General features: G+C 34.8%; 1 protein-coding gene across 1 annotated transcript in view; it reads right to left on the bottom strand.

Annotated features, from left to right (window-relative positions):
* LOC149789672 (uncharacterized) overlaps positions 1–21,424 on the bottom strand; it is a 129,250-nt gene that overhangs the window by 71,231 nt on the left and 36,595 nt on the right. The window contains exons 3-4 of the mRNA XM_089971685.1: positions 6,328–7,116; positions 2,268–2,345 (exon numbers count right to left, since the gene is read on the bottom strand). Coding sequence (XP_089827811.1) covers positions 2,268–2,345; positions 6,328–7,116 — 867 coding nt within the window. The remainder of the gene's footprint in view (positions 1–2,267; positions 2,346–6,327; positions 7,117–21,424) is intronic.

The following is a 21,424-nucleotide window of genomic DNA, read 5'->3' on the forward strand; positions in this document are numbered from 1 at the left end:
TTACAAGCACATGAAAATTTTGTATGGGATGAGCTATTTACAAATTCCATATGGATTATTCACAAATTCCATATGGAATTTTAATTTTATTTCTTATGGACAACCTACATATCTCATGAACTAATTTGCATATTCCATGAGATTTTCCATACGGAGTACGTAAGGAATCCATAACATTTCCATATGGATACACTGAAATCCATAAGAGTGCTTCAGCAACAGAATAAAAATGTCCAAATGGATATTTCTGTAAAAGTACGTGTGGATTCCATATCCAATCCATGTGGAAAAATTCATATGGGTTCCCACATCTGTTGCACTTCTGTGGTGGATACAGCCTTTGTACCATTATTTTGTTAAAAATCGATACAAAAAGATGGCTGCCTTTATTTTCTGTAGCTCTGTCTTCTCAATCTCCAGTATTCTTATCCCATTTAGAACTGGGCGTAATGGGTGGGTGCCCATTCTGGCTTTGGTCACCTTTATGTTAAATTTTCTAACAAATCTCTCCACTATTGCTTGCAGAGGTATTTCTAGAGGTTTATCTGATAAATGTAGCTCGTTGGTCTGTTTTTTTTTATTTTTCTTAATGCTGGTGACAGTTTCTTGATGTTTACTGTCTCTCTTCCAATGATTAATTCTCTGAATGGCTGGTTCCCTTTAGGTCTTAGTATCTAGCCTTGAAAGCACTTCCTCTTGAGGGATTGAGTTAGGCTTACAAAATCTTTATTCATTATTTGTAGCGATGTCATCACTGAGGCCATTCCCAGTCTTCTTTCCATTTCTTGTGTATCTTCCATGTAGGCACATTCAAGAAAGGATCCTTCCTCTGCCTCTACTTTCCTTGTCTTGAAATATTTTTCTAACTTTGATTTTTTGTGTGCAGCAGCCATTTTGATTTTCTTCTTTCAGCTTGTGAGCTCATTCACTTTTCTTCTTTGGATTATTTCGGTTATATATTATTTGTAGTATTTTTTCTTCAAATATTCATCAGATTGTTGCACAAACATTCCAAAAATGTAGTTGTTTTGCCTATGTAACAAGAATGAGTTTCAGAAGTGTAAGACTTTTAGGCTGTTTTTATATCTGTATTCATGTGTTCTTGTTTATAATAAGAATCACATGCCTTGCCTCTGTAACATGAATTATATTAAAAAATTATTTGCATAATACTGGCATTAATAGAAATAAAGAAGTAGTTATACAATAAATAATTGTTATAATATAATTTCATTATACATAACAATTTATAACCAAGTTATTAAAAGTATTATGATAATGATTTTATCACTTTTTCATCCTTTATGTTTATTATATAAGTTTGAATAATATTTAATTCTTTTTAAATAATGGTACCAAGGGACATAACTCAAATTTCACTCTAGCATTTGTTTTTGAGGTTTGTTAGTGTTTTAGGGTTTAACGCCATTGTTCAGCACAAGATAGACAATACATGGTGGCCATTATCAATGGTAGTGGAAAAACCCAAGAATGCCCCAGAAACAACCACTGACTCGCAAGAAGCTACTGACAAGCTTTCTCACATACCCACACTGGTTGAATGTGAGACTTGAACCATTGCTGACAGTGGTTTGTAATGACAAGTGCTTTAGATCACTTGGCCACTCATGGCCCTGGGTGGTTTGTAGAAACACATTTTGTATTTAAAAACTGGATACTGACACAGCAATTAAACAATTAAAAACTTTGAAATTTACATGACTATCTTTATTATTTTAACAATTAAAAATATAAATAAATACATTATACATAATAATATAAAGTAATCAAACTATTTATCTTTATTTCTTCATAAAGTTCTATCAATCAAAAGCAAATCTTGATTCCCTAAATTTCCATTTATGATTAACACAGCTAATATCCTAATATGAAAACACAGATCAGCATACATGTGCTTTAGTAATGTTATCAATTGGCATTTTGATAAATCCTCCAAGTATTTTTCACAAGAACCACATTGACAAAAATAGCTCAGCAATATTATACCCAACCCCCACCCCACTTATATCCAATCTAACAGTAATATTCACAAAACTTTCACTGAAATTCAAGTGGACATCACAACATATATGGGCATTCTTATACGTGTAGTTTTGACATAACAAATATTGATGAATGGATGATAGGCAGAGTACAATACACAAAGGAAGCATGGTCAGAACATAAGCTTGACTGGCCTTTAGCAAGGTGATCTATGGTTAAAAAAAAGCTTTCAAAATAAAACTACTATCTCATGCAACCCTTACCTTGACTGTGCTGTTTGGCAAGTTTCTTTTGGGAGCGACCAAGACCCAAATAATGCATCAACTTACGTATCAACCCTTCTGAAAAATTAAACACAATTAGGTTGGACTGTTTCTTAAACACAACTAGATTGGACTGTCTCTTAAATACAAAACTTAACTAGATTTAGTACATGCAGTTGATTGCTGCCAGAGATAGATACCGAAACAATTTCTGGCCATGACAAAATATATAAACAATTTTCAAATATCCTTAACCGATTAAAAGAAAATAAGAATAGCTCACATAACAAGTTAATTTTCTACATCTATATACAAACACACATTTTGTATGGGAAACAGAAATAGATAAGTCTCTCAAAGACGGGACAGACTGTGCCATGGAGACATGCAGCTACGTACAGGTGTTTTAGTCAGCTGTAAAATTCCCCATTTTCTTGAGTGAACATCTGTATTATTTTACCTAATTTGATGCAAATCCTTAAGATCTATATTATTTTACCTAATTTAATGCAAATCCTTAACATCTGTATTATTTTACCTAATTTGATGCAAATCCTTAAGATCTATATTATTTTACCTAATTTGATGCAAATCCTTAACATCTGTATTATTTTACCTAATTTGATGCAAATCCTCAACATCTGTATTATTTTACCTAATTTGATGCAAATCCTTAAGATCTATATTATTTTACCTAATTTGATGCAAATCCTTAACATCTGTATTATTTTACCTAATTTGATGCAAATCCTTAAGATCTATATTATTTTACCTAATTTGATGCAAATCCTTAACATCTGTATTATTTTACCTAATCTGATGCAAATCCTTAACATCTGTATTATTTTACCTAATTTGATGCAAATCCTTAAGATCTATATTATTTTACCTAATTTGATGCAAATCCTTAAGATCTATATTATTTTACCTAATTTGATGCAAATCCTTAAGATCTATATCATTTTACCTAATTTGATGCAGATCCTTAACGTCTGTATTATTTTACATAATTTGATGCAGATCCTTAACGTCTGTATTATTTTACATAATTTGATGCAAATCCTTAACGTCTGTATTATTTTACCTAATTTGATGCAAATCCTTAATATCTCTATTATTTTACCTAATTTGATGCAAATCCTTAATATCTATATTATTTTACCTAATTTGATGCAAATCCTTAACATCTGTATTATTTTACATAATTTGATGCAAATCCTTAACGTCTGTATTATTTTACCTAATTTGATGCAAATCCTTAATATCTGTATTATTTTACCTAATTTGATGCAAATCCTTAATATCTATGTTATTTTACCTAATTTGATGCAAATCCTTAAGATCTATATTATTTTACCTAATTTGATGCAAATCCTTAACATCTGTATTATTTTATCTAATTTGATGCAAATCCTTAATATCTATGTTATTTTACCTAATTTGATGCAAATCCTTAACATCTGTATAATTTTACCTAATTTGACGCAAATCCTTAATATCTATGTTATTTTACCTAATTTGATGCAAATCCTTAAGATCTGTATCATTTTACCTAATCTGATGCAAATCCTTAATATCTGTGTGAATGTTTATGTATGTTACCTAGATGTACATTAAATTCCATCCCTATGAAATATAACATATTTTCCTTTCTCAGACAGCTGATGTAATTTTCTATTTTACTACTGACACATTTTCACTCCTAAAATAAAAATATCTAGTTCATAGGTAATGATTTCCCTAATAGATTGGAGTGAGTAAAGTACATTTACCTGACAATCTTGATATAGGTAATGATTTTCCTGATACATTGGAGTGTGTAAGGTACATTTACCTGACATCTTGATATAGGTAATGATTTCCCTAATACATTGGAGTGTGTAAAGTACATTTACCTGACAATCTTGATATAGGTAATGATTTCCCTAATACACTGGAGTGAGTAAAGTACACTTACCTGACAATCTTGATAAAGGTAATGATTTTCCTGATACATTGGAGTGTGTAAAGTACATTTACCTGACAATCTTGATATAGGTCATGATTTTCCTGATACATTGGAGTGTGTAAGGTACATTTACCTGACATCTTGATATAGGTAATGATTTCCCTAATACACTGGAGTGTGTAAAGTATATTTACCTGACAATCTTGATATAGGTAATGATTTCCCTAATACATTGGAGTGTGTAAAGTACATTTACCTGACAATCTTCATATAGGTAATGATTTTCCTGATACATTGGAGTGTGTAAAGTACATTTACCTGACAATCTTGATATAGGTAATGATTTCCCTAATACATTGGAGTGTGTAAAGTACATTTACCTGATAATCTTGATATAGGTAATGATTTCCCTAATACATTGGAGTGTGTAAAATAAATTTACCTGACAATCCTCATATAGGTAATGATTTTCCTGATACACTGGAGTGTGTAAAGTACATTTACCTCACAATCTTAATACAAAAATAGCAGTGTGAAAGACCATGAAACCTAAAAGATTGGCTTAAAGGTAGGAAAGGTCTTGACTGGAGATGTAGCACAAGATGAATATTCTGAACATATTAAAAGTCTAAAGGGACAAACTTTATGAGTTCTATTTATTTGTAACTGTTGTACGTCATCTAAAGGGACAAATTTTATGAGCTCTATTTAGTTGTAACTGTTGTACGTCATCTAAAGGGACAAATTTTATGAGCTCTATTTAGTTGTAACTGTTGTATGTCATTTTCATTTACAGGTTGAAGTTGTCATGTGTTATACTAAATATCTCTTACAATGTTAAATTCTGTAAAATGGTTCAGTCTGTTGTAAATGAACTTTTAAATTTGTTTTAATTTCTCTAGGAGAGCAGATTGTGTATTACAATACCATAGGGACTATGCAGTTGTTACATCTATTCTTTAAGCAGCGGAATAATTCATTTAGTATCTTTATTTGAAACAAATATTTCATTTATTAGATAAAATCATGAGCAGTATCTAAACAAGTTTATTATTTATTCGTGTAAATCAAAATGAATTTAATTTTTAAAAATATTTCCAGATTGAACCAATATAAAGTTTTAGTATTTCATCACTACTGTAATAATTAGGAAAGACAGAAAAATCATATGAAATCATTAATACAGTTTATACAATTTACTACATGTACACTGTACTTAGAAAACATTTTATAAAATTAAACTTCACCATCTGTCTAAGAGTTCACTCAAAACTGATGAAATTGTCCTTTAATTTTGCTAACTTCGCCAATAGCTGCAAAAACCTGACACTTCTTTAGGTTTCCCACCTTATAGTATATAATGTGATATTGTCAAAATCACTTGTCAGAAATGTATTTGTTTTATTATTCACGTATTTTTCCCTGCAGAAAATAATTTAAAAATGTATCTATTAACATGCGTCACTGAAAAGGCACTAATGGAAGTGATACAAAACCAGTTACTTATCTTTAATTTCCGACGTGTGCGACAATTCGTAGAATTACACAAACCATCCGCTCTGTCTATTTATATTGCTAGACATGATCGTGCAATTTCCGAATTGTTGCTTTATTCCAATTTGGAGCCTTATAAATGCAATAAAACTAACACGTAATAATTTTAAAAAAAAAAAATACAGAACAATTGAATACATCCAACCGGCCATCTTTGTAATCTATATTTAACCAGACGCACGCGCATGGAATGAAAGCGACACCTGGTGGATACACTCGGTATAAAATGTCGTCGTCCTTCTCAATCGTTGATAAAATATGTCTATAAAATTTGTTATTTTTATTTACATATAAATAAATATATTATAAATAAATAGTACGAATAAATGTAAATTACTTAACAATATTAAAGTGAACTTAATATAAATTTTATAACAACAAATACTGTTTTATTTATATGTAACTTCATATCAACAGGACTAAACTGTCATGTTGACATTTTGTTTTCTAAATTTAAAATGAAATCTTTGAGAATTTTCAATAAATGAAGTTTGTAATTTTATTTATGACGTCATTAAAAGTTTTTAATGTCAATAAAATATAAGAAATATGAATTACCTTGATACTCGTGTTGGAATACAGTAATGTCTCTACTCCTCCAGTGTGTGGCATACAGACGTCCATTGTCCCAGAACATGGATGTGAGATTCCGTGGAATTCCCTGTGTGAAAATGGCGACAAGTTGACATGAAGCTGTAAGTTGATGAATACAGAAATCAGGGAATCCATGGTTACATACGAAAATATTCCCGTCTTCATTTATAACGATTGATGTCGGGTTTTGTAGACGTTGATGTTTGTATGTATATTTACATTGACTGGGATTCAAAATGTCGAATCCATATACACCATTATTAGGGGATTTATAACCAGCATTACACGCGACATAAATCATGTTGTCTTTTGTTGTTAGTCTACTCTCACTCCATCCGACCCCTGCACAAATCCGGTGAATTGTGTCAACATGTCCGTCTTTAAGTGACACAACACACCAGTACATCGTGCCCTGTCTTACACCACTGACAACAAGACTGTCATTCAATCTGACAACACCATGATATTTATCCATTACTCCCTCTAGACGTGTAGTACTGGTCGTTTTAATATCAGGTGACATGTCTGTAGTATTAATGGCCATCATTTTTATCAGACCGTTTAAATGAAGGACACAAATTGTCATGGCGTCTATCAGACACATGTCACGTGGTACTGACTCCGGTCTGTCTGACGATGCCAGGAATTTTCCATCATGGAGTCGATGTATCTTGACTTTACACGTATTGAAGTCTAGGACGACTATCTTGTCTTGGCAGACGAAAATAGAGATGTACAAGGGGGACTTGTCGGCTGTGGAAATAAAGTGATATAAACATAAATACACATCTACACACAAATATTAAACATATATAATTATGTTAAATTATGAAATAACTTGTACATTTGCAGTGTGTAAGTGTTAATACATTAACAATAATTTAATTAATTATATTTATGACTTTAAAAATTAATTCCTGTTAAATTTATTATACTTATTCTATTATTCTAAATTTAGCTCTCACAAAAATGCAATGGTCGTGGTGGTTGTCGTCGTATATATTACTAAATTTGCATATGTATATTTATATTAAAATACTAAATTAACTTGTATATTTACGTGATATAAACATTAAAATGATGCATAATATAAACGTTGATACATATCTACACAAACATACCACACATGTAAAATTTAAATACTAAATAATTGACCGTTACAACCGTCGTAATGACGTCAACATTGTATTATTATTACAAGAGAGATTTACAGCAGACATCACACAGACCCAGTAATCACACTATTATAGTTCTGTACAGTATTTTAGTAAACTGAAGATACCAATAATAGTGTGTTAACAGGTTCTGTGTGGAAACTGCTATAGTCCCTCTATCATTTGAAGGTGTTATATTAAATACATACAACAAAATAATTACACCTTTCCTAAACTCAAGGTACTTAACCTGAAATCACCCAATAACCATATATATACTTAATATGCATGGAATGACAAACTGAGACATGTAACTTACTTTGACTCGACGACTTAATTTCCTACCTACCCCCCGCCTTCCAAACATGGAAGAACATCTTAGCACCTGTGTTATTATCCGAAAGCTATTAAGATAACCAAGCTGCAACAATAATTTTATGACAGGGTCCACCCTTGCCCCTCCGTCATAACTTGGAAAACAGTGTGATCCCTGGTTTTACAGCTAAATACACGCTTGTTAGGTATGTGATGTGTTGTGATGTGATTTGGATTTTAACATTTTACCAATATTTCATATCGCTACGATGTCTGCAATGTGGCAGTTTATAGTCTAGCACTGGGGCATCATGCCACAGACATGTAGCATGATGCCCCACCCAGTCACATTATCCTGACACCGGGCCGACCAGTCCTAACACTAACCTCTTAATGCTGAGCGCCAAGCGAAGCAGCTGTTAGTACCGTTTTTGTACGTCTTTGGTATGACTCGGCCAGGGATCGAACCCATGACTTCCCGCATCCAAGGCGGACGCTTTAACCACTAGGCCACCGGAGCGGTGCTTGTTTGGTATGAAAAGCCAAATTAATACATGCAATCAAAATTAAGTAACTTATCTCCTGGGCCATTGCTTGAAAGGCATATGGAAAATGTTGTCAACCACGTAGGCACAGTGCACAGAAAAGGGACATCATCACAAACGGGGGTGGGGATTGGAGTCAAAATGAGAAAATACACGAACAGACTACCTGTTTTGCAAAGACAAAATACTGGATGTTGGTTATAATAGGTAGAATTTTTGTTAATATCGGTCGTATCGGCCGCTAAATTACAAATAGTCATTTAGATTTAATTTTAAACAAAACCTTCCCCAAATAAAGGTCACTTCGACGGCGTATGACTATAACAGGATCGCAACATAAATTTTCTACCTTTTTTTCCATTGAAAGGAAACAATCTGTGCGTTGAATTTTTCTGTTAAATTATGAAGCATCTAATCCTGGTTAATTACGTTTCCTTCATTTTTGGAAAAATTGTTTACCAATATTTGCGCTTGCCTTACAGAAATAAAAGGGAGGAGGTTAAACTAAATTTAATAATAATAATAAATCGCTCATATAATATTTCCCTGACATACTCTACATTTTCTCGTTACCCTATATGTATGTACTACCCTGAGTATTTCAATGTAAGTCCGTGTAAATAAACGTCTTCATTCATTTTCTTGTCTGCTGCATTTTCTTACATTGGTATGCCTGCCTTGGATCATGACGTCTGCACTGACAAGAACGCTGGCGGAAACATGCAACATGGAGAAACGTACTTATTTACAAATCCGCGAAGCCCGATGTACTAAAGTTTACATGACACAGGGGTCAAAACAGCGATAGCGATTTATTCTGACAGAGTTTTAGTATCGATGTTTGACAGAGCGCGTGTCTTCAACTGTCACACAAACTCCGCCTAATAAATCACTCTCTGGGAACAAAGAAAATGTCAAACATAACGGAAAACAGATTAAACACAAGTTTATGTTTCAAAGATTGCATTTATTGGTAAATTAGGCTACTTTATTATATAAAACAAAATTACATCGTAAGCTTTCAAGTATAGAGATTGAACCCAGGCTGGTCTAACATTTACAGCTTTGTTTTACAAGGAAATATATGAATCATAATTAAGTTTCTAAAGCAAGATAAGCCGAAGGGTTTCAGAAGGTTTTAACCTTCAACTTTCATGTGTTGATGACGACGTTTGTTTCACTAAAGTTAATTACATACATTTTTCTTAAAAAATTCCTTTATGTTTACGTAACATCACTGCAACTCTTTGATAGGTGTAAGTACACAGTGCAAGTTTCCTTGTTGAGACAGAATTTTCAGATTCACTTGACGTTTTAAAATATCTTTTGCCAGTAGCTCGTTCTGCAGCAACGCTACATTGTATACATTTTTACACGTACGCTTTGGAGAGAAAAAAAGGCTTAAACTTTCATATCCGTAACTGACATGCGAGCTACTTACGAACCATATATTCATTGCATTTAGAAATTCCAGCAGTAAATTGCGCAAAATTTAATTGGGACATAATTGTTTGAAGAAAAAAAAAAGAAAAAAAATTATACTGGAATTGTTCCATCTAGGTAAGCCTTATAACTGAGCCAAATGTTCTTACCGCAAATTATAATCTGTCCGTGTATACATATAAAGTTTGGCAATATATTGCACAGTACTAAATACAAAACTTCTACTTTATCATTTAAATTGAAGCTTAAAATAAAAATGTCCAAATTTAGGTAAAAAGAGCTTCTTCAAATCACTTGAAACCGCGACTGAAATTTGTAAACAAGCGAACACATTGTTCATTTGCGTCGTCACCTGAATGTGAATGTGTAATATCCTTCACATAACTTAGAAATTACAGGTCAATGTGAAAGTTGATACAATTGATACTACGATGTCATGTTATCTCGTCATGCCATTTATCGCGTCATGCCATTTATCTCGTCGTGCCATTTATCGCGTCCTGTCCTATTCACTGGACAACAAATTTTTACAAAAGTCATGTTACTGAAATAAAATTAGTCAATTCTTATCAATTTTTATGTGCTGAACACGAATATGACAGTCAAATTGCAAAATTGGCTCTAGTTTTTTTGTAATCTGCAAGAAATTAATGTTTACATAACGAAATGCATTCCAATAGTAAAAGGTCAACTGTAATAGCCTACCTATAAAAAATCAAGTCATTGACTACATCTTAGATTTCTTCGCCTGTCTCTTGTACAGCTGTTCGGGAGCATCTCTGAGGAGTGTCCAGCAGTAGTCAGCCAGCATTGTAGTGGACCATTTTCCCTGGTATCTTTGTTCCATTGTTGCGATATCTTGATGAAAACGTTCGCCGTGTTCATCACTAACAATACCACAGTTGCTAGGAAAGAAATCCAAATGGGAATGAAGGAAGTGAATCTTTAGAGACATATTGCAGCCAAGTTTCTTATACTTCATCAACATGTCTTCTACTAGTTCCTTATAGTTTTCTGCCCTAACATTTCCGAGGAAGTTTGTAGAAACTAGGCGAAAAGCATTCCATGCTTGTTTCGCGTCACCTTCCAGCAAGTTGTTGAACCGGTCATCTTTGAAAAGCTCTCGAATCTGAGGACCCACAAAAATTCCCTCTTTAATCTTTGCTTCGCTGAGTCGAGGGAATTTTTCATGCAGGTATCGGAATGCTGGCAAAGTCCGGTCAATGGCTTTCACGAAGTTCTTCATCAAACCTAGTTTGATGTGAAGGGGTGGTAGCAAGATTTTCTGAGCCTCAACCAGAGCTGGGTGTTGGATATTCTTCTCTCCAATGGCTACATTCTGCCTGTGAGTCCATTCCTTCCTCATGTAGTGCATTTCCCTTGCTCGGCTATCCCACTCGCATAAGAAACACATGTATTTTGTATATCCTTGCTGCAGTCCCATTAAAAGGGCAACTACCTTCAAATCACCACAGAGGTGCCAGCTGTACTTGTTATACTCAATGGAATTCAGTAACTGCCTTAAGTTATCGTATGTCTCTTTCATGTGGACAGCATACGCTACTGGAATAGATGGAAGAATGTTTCCATTGTGCAAAAGCACAGCCTTGAGACTCAGTTTCGAAGAGTCCACAAATAGTCTCCATTCTTGTGGGTCATGAGTGATTTTTAAAGCATTCATGAGGCCCTCAATATCGGAACAGAATATCAGATTACTTTCCTTTCTGAAGAAAGGCTCCAATTGCTGGTGGCGCTTTCGATATGCAGTAATTGTGACATCTTCTTCTAGAAGATTCCATTGTTGGAGTCTTGATCCTAGCAATTCTGCCTTGTTCTTTGATAAGTCCAAATCACGAATCAGGTCATTTAGTTCTTCCTGTGTTATTCTGTGTGGGGTTGATGATGCACCACAGTGAAAATCTGGATCACTGCATGCTGATGGACCAGGAGAAGAACAGGTCGACTCACCTTTGTCTTCGTCAGATGAATCAAGAGAATATTCTGCTGGAGGTTCTGGAATAGGAAGTCCCTCACCATGTGGAACTGGTCTCCATGCAGACGGAATGTTTGGGTAGACTATTCTCGATTTCTTTCGCTTCGTTATTCCGCCGGAAAGAGGAGGAACCAAGCAGAAGTAACAGTCATTTAGGTGGTTGCTTGGCTCTCTCCACACCATTGGGACTGCAAACGGCATTGATGACCTTTTGCAATTCAACCACTGTGAAAGCTGTGTTGTACATGTAGCACAGCATATATGCGGAGCCCAATTCTTGTCTTGGTCACCAACCTTGCATCCGAAGTAAAGATGATATGCCTTCTTCACTTGAGAATTGATACTTTTCTTCTGGTTGGCAAATGTCACTTCCCCACAAATATAGCAAAAATTGTCCGCGGTATTAACACACTTTCGAGGCATTACTGTTCTTTATTGTACGTAAATGGATAAAATAATAAGTTTTATGTAACAGTAGCTTGAACTGTCTCGCACAACGTCTAAAATATTTTAAATGCTGAACCTATCTGATTGGGCTTTATATAGTACACTGCTTACGTCAGCTTCAGCAGCCGCCTGGCATTAGTATAATAGGCCTACACATGTATAGTACACTGCTGACGTCAACTTACTTCAGCAGCCGCATGGCATTAGTATTGCATTGCATCAGAAAATGATGCAATCAACTGTGGATGATGTGAGCATGATGGTATTATGCAATGTTACATCATTATTCCGGATGTTGCTGCAGTCCTACTGGAGAAATTTACACAGTGAAACATAGAAAATGAGGTATATGAATATCTTCAAAACGAGAGCCAATACAAATTTTTCACGGTTATATTCGTGTTCGGCACACCAAAATACTACAGATTAGGGCCTTTTCAAGTCAGTAATGATTTCACTGTTGACCAGTGTTATCTCGTCATGCCATTTATCGCGTCCTGCCTTTTACTGTGGTATTCGAGCGTATACTAAAATCGCTGTCTTCATACGTCGCATCTTCTTACTGAGTCATATCTTTGTAATATATACTGAGTAATATACTGAGTAATATCTTTGAAAGGATGCTTACACACACACACACACACACACACACACACACACACACACACACACACATACATGCATACTGAAATTTTGACACCAAAGGTTTCCAGCAGCTCAAGAAGTTTAGGGTATTTGGGGTTGTATTTGTGCGCCTGTATGCCATATTGATGACAATGTTGCAAATATCACTATATGCTATAAAACACCTAGTTCATTCCGACTTACCGTGTGTCTGGTATTTCCTTTGTTTGTCAGTCTCGAGTAAAGAGTTACTTTATTTAGAGTCAACCTTAATCCCCCGACCTATTTGGTTAAGGGTTTGATGATGATGATGATGAATTCCTACACCGATTGCGAGGTGAGTATCATACTTGATATAATGTTTTAATAATAATAATAATAATAATAATAATTTAACGATGATAACGTAATTGGCCGTGAAAGACCCATCTGCCACGTGGTCCTCAATTCATAGAACTTGTTATGTTAAAAAAGACACTTACAATCTAGGATAATCGCACACGTACTCATAGATTTAAAATGAATTCATATGTTTAACTATACTGGTCAACAGCTATGTAAATGAGCAGTATACTATACACAGGTATACACATTTTAAATATCAGAAGTCGTATATACATAGTCCGATCAATCAACCAACCATCCCCAACCCTATGATCTTTGTTCATACTATGGACAATATCTAAACTGCCAATCAATATCATCATGGGTGAGGGGCTGATTTATCGGCCTAGTATATACATACATCGACCTACATACAACGAATAAAAACATGGACATGTTATTTCTGGATACAATGATAAAGTTTTCGGGGGGGGGGGCTTTAATATGCCATTCAAGCCGATCAAGAATTTTTTTTTTTTTTTTTTTTTTTTTTAAAAGAAGCAATGCAATTTGAATTGCGCATTATCAGAGATAAGGAATTCCATAAGGTAGGCGCTGATGCAGTGAAGAACCATTATAATGGTTGGTTTTCGACCACCTAATCTGGAGATCGTTGTTAGTTGTTGCTCGGAGATTGCGCTAAGTATTTAATGATCTTAGTTCAATTAGATTAGAGATATGGTTCCTGTAAAATTAAGAAGGCATTTTTGTATAGTAACCATTGCAGATGTGAAGACAAATCATGCGAGGGAGTTATAATAGTTAGTTTCAGAACTATTCGGGAAGCCATTTTCTGGAGGTTGTCAATTCTGGATAGATTATAATTGGATGCGTTTTCCCATATAGTTTAGCCGTAATCTATCAATGATGGCATATATCGTAATCTATCAATGATGGCATATATCCCTGAAAATAAAGTTCAAATGACTGTGGAGGTAGAAATTCGACAGTAATTTTAAGAGTAACTCTATTGACTACCATTACACATATACGAGTGATACGTGTAATCCATTTCAGATGTAGTTAGTGAATTGCTGCATCTAGGTCACATACTGTAAGAAGTGGTACAGTGCATCAGTCCACAAATTTTAGCATACTACTGCTAACCTTATCTCCATAATTATTCCTCGACAAGAAAATGATAGTCGAGGGGTTAAATTATCTACCTCTCTCTTCTACTGCCAAATTAGATTGTTTTTTTTTGGGGGGGGGGGGGCGGGGGATTTAAATTTTCCTTGTGATATAGCTCTGTGGTATCTACGCTCCATATATCATCCATCCCGTAGGTTCCCTGTGTCACTATTAAAAAGAGTGAGAGAGAGAGAGAGAATCAAAAACGAAAAGGAGACAGAATTTAAAGTTTATTTGATGGGGGGGGGGGCGGTGAAGTTATTTGTTGGTTTCGTTTTAGAGAGATACAGGAGGTGCATTATATATGTTGTTTTGTGTACAATAATATAAGTTATTACTATATTAACTGCAGTAAAAGGTTGAGGCCCAGTCACACATTGGCTAGAACCGCCCCCTAAGCGGGCAAGATAACAGGCCTCTTCCATCCGCAGCTTTTTTGATCCAGTACATGCAATTTTCATTATATTTAAGTATATTAAAATATATTTATTAGATTTAAAAGTTATTTTGAGACTTATCCAGATACCCCCTTCTCGCCCCCCCCCCCCCCCCGTCAGGGGTACGCCCCGGCAAACGCACTGTTATTGTTGTTATCGTATTTTTTCCAAATTTCCCATATAAATATAGCAAGCGAAAATGACAAAAACCTCCAGGGATTAATGTGTTAATAAAGTTAGTACAATCAACTGCATGTTGGAGCATTTTTATTTCTTTCCTTAAATTAGAGATCCGTATCCTTTCTATTTTTGGATTATTTCTTATTTTGTCACTGAGTATTTCAATTGCGCTATTACATATAATAGCATTGATAGTGGACACTCTGCCTCACTGACCTTTGTATTCAAAATTCGTCCGTAACAGCTCCATTTATCTGTCGTCTTGAGCTTATTCCACTCTACAGGATTTAGTTCCACTTCCGAAAATCATCTCCGAAAGCAAATCTTTCCACTACGTTTTGCATATAGTTACATTCTAATCTGTCTAAGGCTTTCTCTTGGTCAAAGAGTATCATGGCACACTTTTGTCCTGTTTTGTTTATATAGTTTATTTATGTTTTATATTTAAAATATTATTTTGGATGTATCTCCCTTTTTCTCCGCAAATCTGGTTTTCATTAATTATTCTTCCCATTCCAATTTTCACTCTATTAGATTGCATCCGACTAAGAATTTTGAAATCATTGTTTAGTTGTGATATTGGTCTCCAGTTTTTCAGCTCTTTTCTGATGCCTTTTCCTTTATAAAATATTGCGATTATTCCTTCTTTCGTTGTTATAGTCATTACTCCCTCTATACAAATATTGTTATGCAGTGATTCCAGAATCGGTGCCAACTCAACCTGGAATTTTTGGTATAATTCCGAAGTGAGTCTATATTTCCCTGGTGATTTCCCTTTAGCCAGAGATCGCAGTTTTTATTATTTCTTCACTCGTCACACTTGTCCTTGTTTTCTGACGAGATCATATCACAATGGGATTAATTATGATATTCAGCTATATCATTATTATTTATATTTGTGCGGTATATAATTCTTGGTAGTATATATGGATATATTTCATGATTTCTTTCGGTTGTTTGTAATTTTATCTCTCCCTCCATAATAGTTTATATATGCTTTCCCCACGTCCCCTTTTCTTAATTCCTCTATGTTATATAAGCCTTCTGTCTTTTTATATAGATGGCAAATTTTCCTGCCCTTATGTTTTCCTGTGAGTTTTGTCCTCTAAAATTTAGTCTTTTTAACATTCTTTTTTTTCTTCTTTTGTTTCAGTATATTCTAGTTTCCTTTTCATATCTTCTTTTTAATTTTTTAATTTTTCGTTTTCTTATGTTTGTGAACCGTATCAATAGATTTTTAATTTTCTTTTTTGTGTGTCCCATTCTTGTATTATGTCCTTATTCCTTTACTCCAAAAACGATTTAAACGCCTAATAATTTCTATGGTCAGATACATTTTACTTATTGATTATACATTTTTATACGACCTATATCCAAATTCGAATGTATATTCCGTCCATATAATATTTAAAATCCTGCATATGTCTTTCAATTTGTGTTGTTTCATAAAGATTTTAATTTCCCCCATATTTTGTTGATCACTAGTTGTTAAATCTGAGGTTATATATAGTATGTCTTCTACCCAGTTAAAATTCCCCATTATGAAAGTATCCATCGTAAAGTGTTCCAAATAAGTGTGTCATTAAAAATCAGTTGTTTTTTTTTTCCTTTGTGGAGGGAAATAAACATTGACTAAGTCCCAATTTTTAAATTTGATGTAAATCATTCGTCCCTTAAAAAGTTCCCCCCTCATTTGCTCTTTCCCATGTTACATTCCTCTTATTTTTATTACTATTACTACTCCTCTAAGATCATTACGGTTTTCATTGATAATTAAAGATGCATTTCGTTGCCTCTCTAGCTTTCGTTTCGGATGTAATTCCATTGTTTGTTTCTTCTTGTATACAAGTAACGTCATATTCCTTTATTTCCATTAATACATTTTTTAATTTATCTTCATTTATCCTATTTACATTTATATATGCAATGCGCAAATTTTTTTTACCTCCATGTTGCATACTTTAAATTAGCCGATTCTGTTATTTTTATTTCACTAATAATAAATCTCTAAGTTTTAATTTATTGGTTTTTTTTTGTTGTTTTTTTTTTCTTATAAATTATGCATTATTTTCACTCTGGCCGCTCTCTGCTTGAGCTTCTCTTTTTGACAGTATTTCATTTATTTCTTTACTGTCAGTTGTTTTTTGTTGTGTTCAGTCTATTGGTTGGTCTGCCCCATTTGTTCCCGTTTTGTCTCCGCTTACGTCCGTTTCCATTCATGTATCATTTTCCCAATCAATTGTCTCAGCTAAATGTGAGTCATTTTGAGTCCGTTTTTCCGACCGATTCATTTGTATTTATTGATTAATTTTTGTTTAAATTGATGTGTGGGTATTACTGTCTATAGTGGGTCTTTTCTCCTTCTTTTAGAGCCCCCCCCCTCCCCCGCAATGATTCTCCTGATAGAGAATTCGTCCGTTTCTTTTATTTGTAGGCAGGGCTCAGGGTTCTGGACTTCAGATCTATCACGTCTACAAGCACACCCCTCTCCTCAGGCATTTCCTCTTCTACCTCTGATGAGGACATTCCTTCCTGTGCCATCAACTTCGACAGCATTAGAACCTATTCGTTTCTAGTGTGCTTTTTTTTCTCTTCGCCTTTTTGGGGATGAGATTTTGGGGCTTTTGAAGTTTTCCCACTCTAGATATTTGCTAGTATTGGATTCTGTTTCCAAAATCGCCGAATCATTATCGATGCTCGGCGCTTGGATGTAATACGCCATTTCCCCTGTGGGGATTTAAGGGCTGTCATAAATTGTGTTAACTACTGGATTTTGCAAAACCATGTTTTGAGTTTCGATATTTTGCAATTCTTCTCTTAGTTCTAATGCTACATTTCTTGTCTGTTGTTGTTTACAATGTTTGCGTACATCTTGGGTGCTGATGAATTTTTGCACTCTTTCGGATTATGCCTTGATTTTTTTTCGATTTTTTTTTGTTGGGGGGGGGTATTTTGGACATATCCGGTCTGCTTCGCAACCTCTGTACCATGTTTTCAGCAGAAAACCCATGGTGTAGAAAAAGGTTGGAATTTTACGAGCGTCTTCTTAACTATGGTTAGGATTTTAATTCCTGTTTGCACCATTTGAAAACCCCATACTGTTGCTACTCTGGGACTTCTTACTTTAACTTTGAGGTTTTTTCCAGTTTACTTACTATTATATCATTTCCAGTCTCTATAGGGAGGCAAGATACATAGATGTCTTTCACTTTCGCCTTTACCTCTCGTATTATTGGAGGGGCTTCTGAATTTTTGGCTGTATATCCCTTAGTTTCTGAATTTTCGATTTGGAATTTTGGATTTTTGATTTTCTTAGTTTCTGAAATTTTGCCTGTATAGCCCTTAATTTTGGCTAAATAGAACCTTAATTTCCATTTCTGTGACATCTAGCAAGGGCACGTTGTAGTTTTTCCTGGAAGAGAATAAATATATTTCTCCCCTCAACCGTTTTGCAATCCTGCAATGTCATTGGTGTTAATTCACATGGTTTTGAGTGCTCTTAGGATATCAGCTTGTCTGGGGCACTCATTTATATCCCCAAAATCTATCTGCTGACAACTCTGGGAGTGATATGCGACCACCATTTGGTGGTCTCACCCCCGTTCTCACCTTGTCTCAAAGAAGTTCCCCAGCTGTGCCCCTTTGTATGGGGATGGTTGATTTGGTATTTCTAAGTACATCTCACTTTGTGTACCTGAGTATATAAGAAAATTCGAAAAGTATTTGATGAGTTGTTCTCACAGGTGTAGTGTCACAACAGAAACAAATGTCAAAGCAGTGATTCAGGATCTCCTGCAATGTTGTAAGTGACGTACACTTAAGTCCCCACAAACGAAATGAACAATTTAAAGACAAAAAAGGAAAATAAAAAGGAAAAATTGGAAAACAAAGGTAACAAAAAAAGAAAAAAATGTGTAAAGTCAAGGAAAAAGGTAGGTTTATCTAAGTTTTGTACTTTACCAATTCCTTCTTGTGGACTTTCTTTTGTTTGTGGGTGGGGTGGGGGAACCAGACAGATGCCCCCAATTAAATAAAATAGAAAAGTACTCTTATGTGTTCGTGCTGCCCCCATAGGTGTGTTTATGTTTGTATTTGTTACTTGTTGTGGACTTTCGGGCAGTTTGTTTCGTGCGTGTCATTACAAATAAAAATCGGAAGACTTTACCTCTCAAGAATTAGAAAATAATTTAAGTTGGCAAAATCCTGATTGTTTCTTTTGGCGGAGTCTAAATTACAAGAAGCCACTGACGATTCGTTCAGTTTACAAACGGTCCCTAACGAGACCATAATGAGTGGGGTGAGACAAAGCTGGATGAAAACCTTGAACTTAAACCAGGCGACCTACAATTACCCGGTTCGTTATAATATTATATTTATACATTCCACGGGATTTTTCTACCGTGTTAAACGACACCAATGATACAAAGTTGAAATAGCTTGTACAGGCTAGATCGTGTATTTGGGTTTTACGTTTGTTAAAGCTATTTGATCTGAAAGTAATTTATAAAAAAAAACAAATAGAGTATAAGTATCAGGAAATCCCGATCAGAGGGTAATGTTAATAGATGAACTGTTTGTTCTAAAGCACGAATACAACAGGACGTATTTCACATTTGCAAAAAAGATATAATCTTAACATCACGGAATCAGAAGAGTAAAATTATATTTTATTATAAATATTTGCTTCTTTTCAAGACATCCAAAATATTGTTTAGTATCGTTAGGTGTGACGGAACCCTTGGTGGAGGGAGTCGCTCTGGCTACCATACCCAACCCTACACAAACTGAGATATGTCCCTGTTGCCGCTTTGGTTTGCAGTTAAATCTATCATTATGACCATCTTTATGTTATAAAATATGCGAAAGCCCCCACCCCCACCCTCAGGTTTTGCTTGTCAGTCAGCATGCCATTTTTACCTCAATGGATCTCTCTCTCTCTCTCTCTCTCTCTCTCTCTCTCTCTGTGAATCATGTCATATAACGGTATATCTGCACCTATGATGGTAAAACTGACCGACAAAACTGGTTTCGGATAGAGCCACTGTCAAATCCTGCACAGAACATATAGCAGGAATCAGCTTCGATGAGAGAACAACTAATTCGATTGGGAGACAATGATCCACCTGCCTCTAGAACACTGGAAAGAACTATACATAGCCTTTGCAGTTATTTGGGTTGTATTGTTATCTCCTTTAAAATAACTCGGTCTAGTCTCGTTAATCTGTTAGGACTGAATTCTTTAATGGAATTATTCTTACAGTGTATTTTAAGGCCATTTCACAAAATGTATCATTTTTCATTAGATACTCTGAGGTATTTTTCCAAATAGTTAGAAGACTTTCCAAGACATACAAAATCAGACAATGAACATATATTGATAGGTAGGACATCTGCACGACCCTAAATTTGTAGGAGAAAAGTAATACTTTTGTTTTCTTTTATAGATTTTGTGTCAAATTCGTCATCTGTGTGTAATCAACATTGTATTGTATTGCCAGAGGAAGGTACAGATATATGGATCACAGTGCATAGGAAAATATATTATTGATAATAGTACTAAAATAAGGGGAAAATATTAAATTATGTATACCATTTATTTTCATTACAAATTTACAAGGATGTCGTCAGCTGTATGTAAATAAATTTTCGATGTTTTGCTGTCAAAGCTGCCAAATGAGAAATAAGCACTTGGAAACGTCATATTTTTACAGCTGTTGTAACATTTACGGCTTTTCAGTAACTTCATGAATAAGCCATTACACAGTTATAACCATTGTAGCCCGTCTCCTAGGCAAAAGCGTAGCTGACGTAAATTATTTTCTTATGGATACGAAATATTTGCTATCGATACGCTTGTAACATTATAGAGCTTTTTAAGGTGGAGCAGCAGAGGGGCGAATCGGACATTTTGTCCAATCGTTATTTTGCTTAATTATTACTTTCTGCAACTCAACGATCTAGTGTCGTCAGCGCCTGGTAAAAAAAAAACGACGACGTCGTTGGGGGATCGTCCAATCGTCATTTGGTTTAATTAACACCTTCTGCGCGCCGATCCCCAGCGTCGTCAGCGTCCGGTAAGCACATCGACGACCGCGTCGATGTCATTGCCCCCCCTGCTGCTAAGTGGTTATTTACAATGAAAATTATTTACAACTAACCGAATATTTGGTCAAGTCCGATACGATATCGTGTCCGAGGATCATGTAAATTTATCGTTACGAATCCATGTGGGGTCGACTGAGCATGACTAAAAAAGTTTCGAAAAACATTAAAGTCCATGTCACCGCCGCACCATGTCTGCCAAATATTTCGTAGCGTGTGTGTATCAACGCCGTTGAACACAGCAAGAATATTACAGTTGTCTCTAATTACTTTTGGAATCTGAGTGTATCGTTGAGTGACATATAT

This window comes from Sinohyriopsis cumingii, chromosome 10, assembly GCF_028554795.1.
Source record: "Sinohyriopsis cumingii isolate HCF-2022 chromosome 10, ASM2855479v2, whole genome shotgun sequence".
In the NCBI taxonomy this organism is placed as follows: domain Eukaryota; kingdom Metazoa; phylum Mollusca; class Bivalvia; order Unionida; family Unionidae; genus Sinohyriopsis; species Sinohyriopsis cumingii.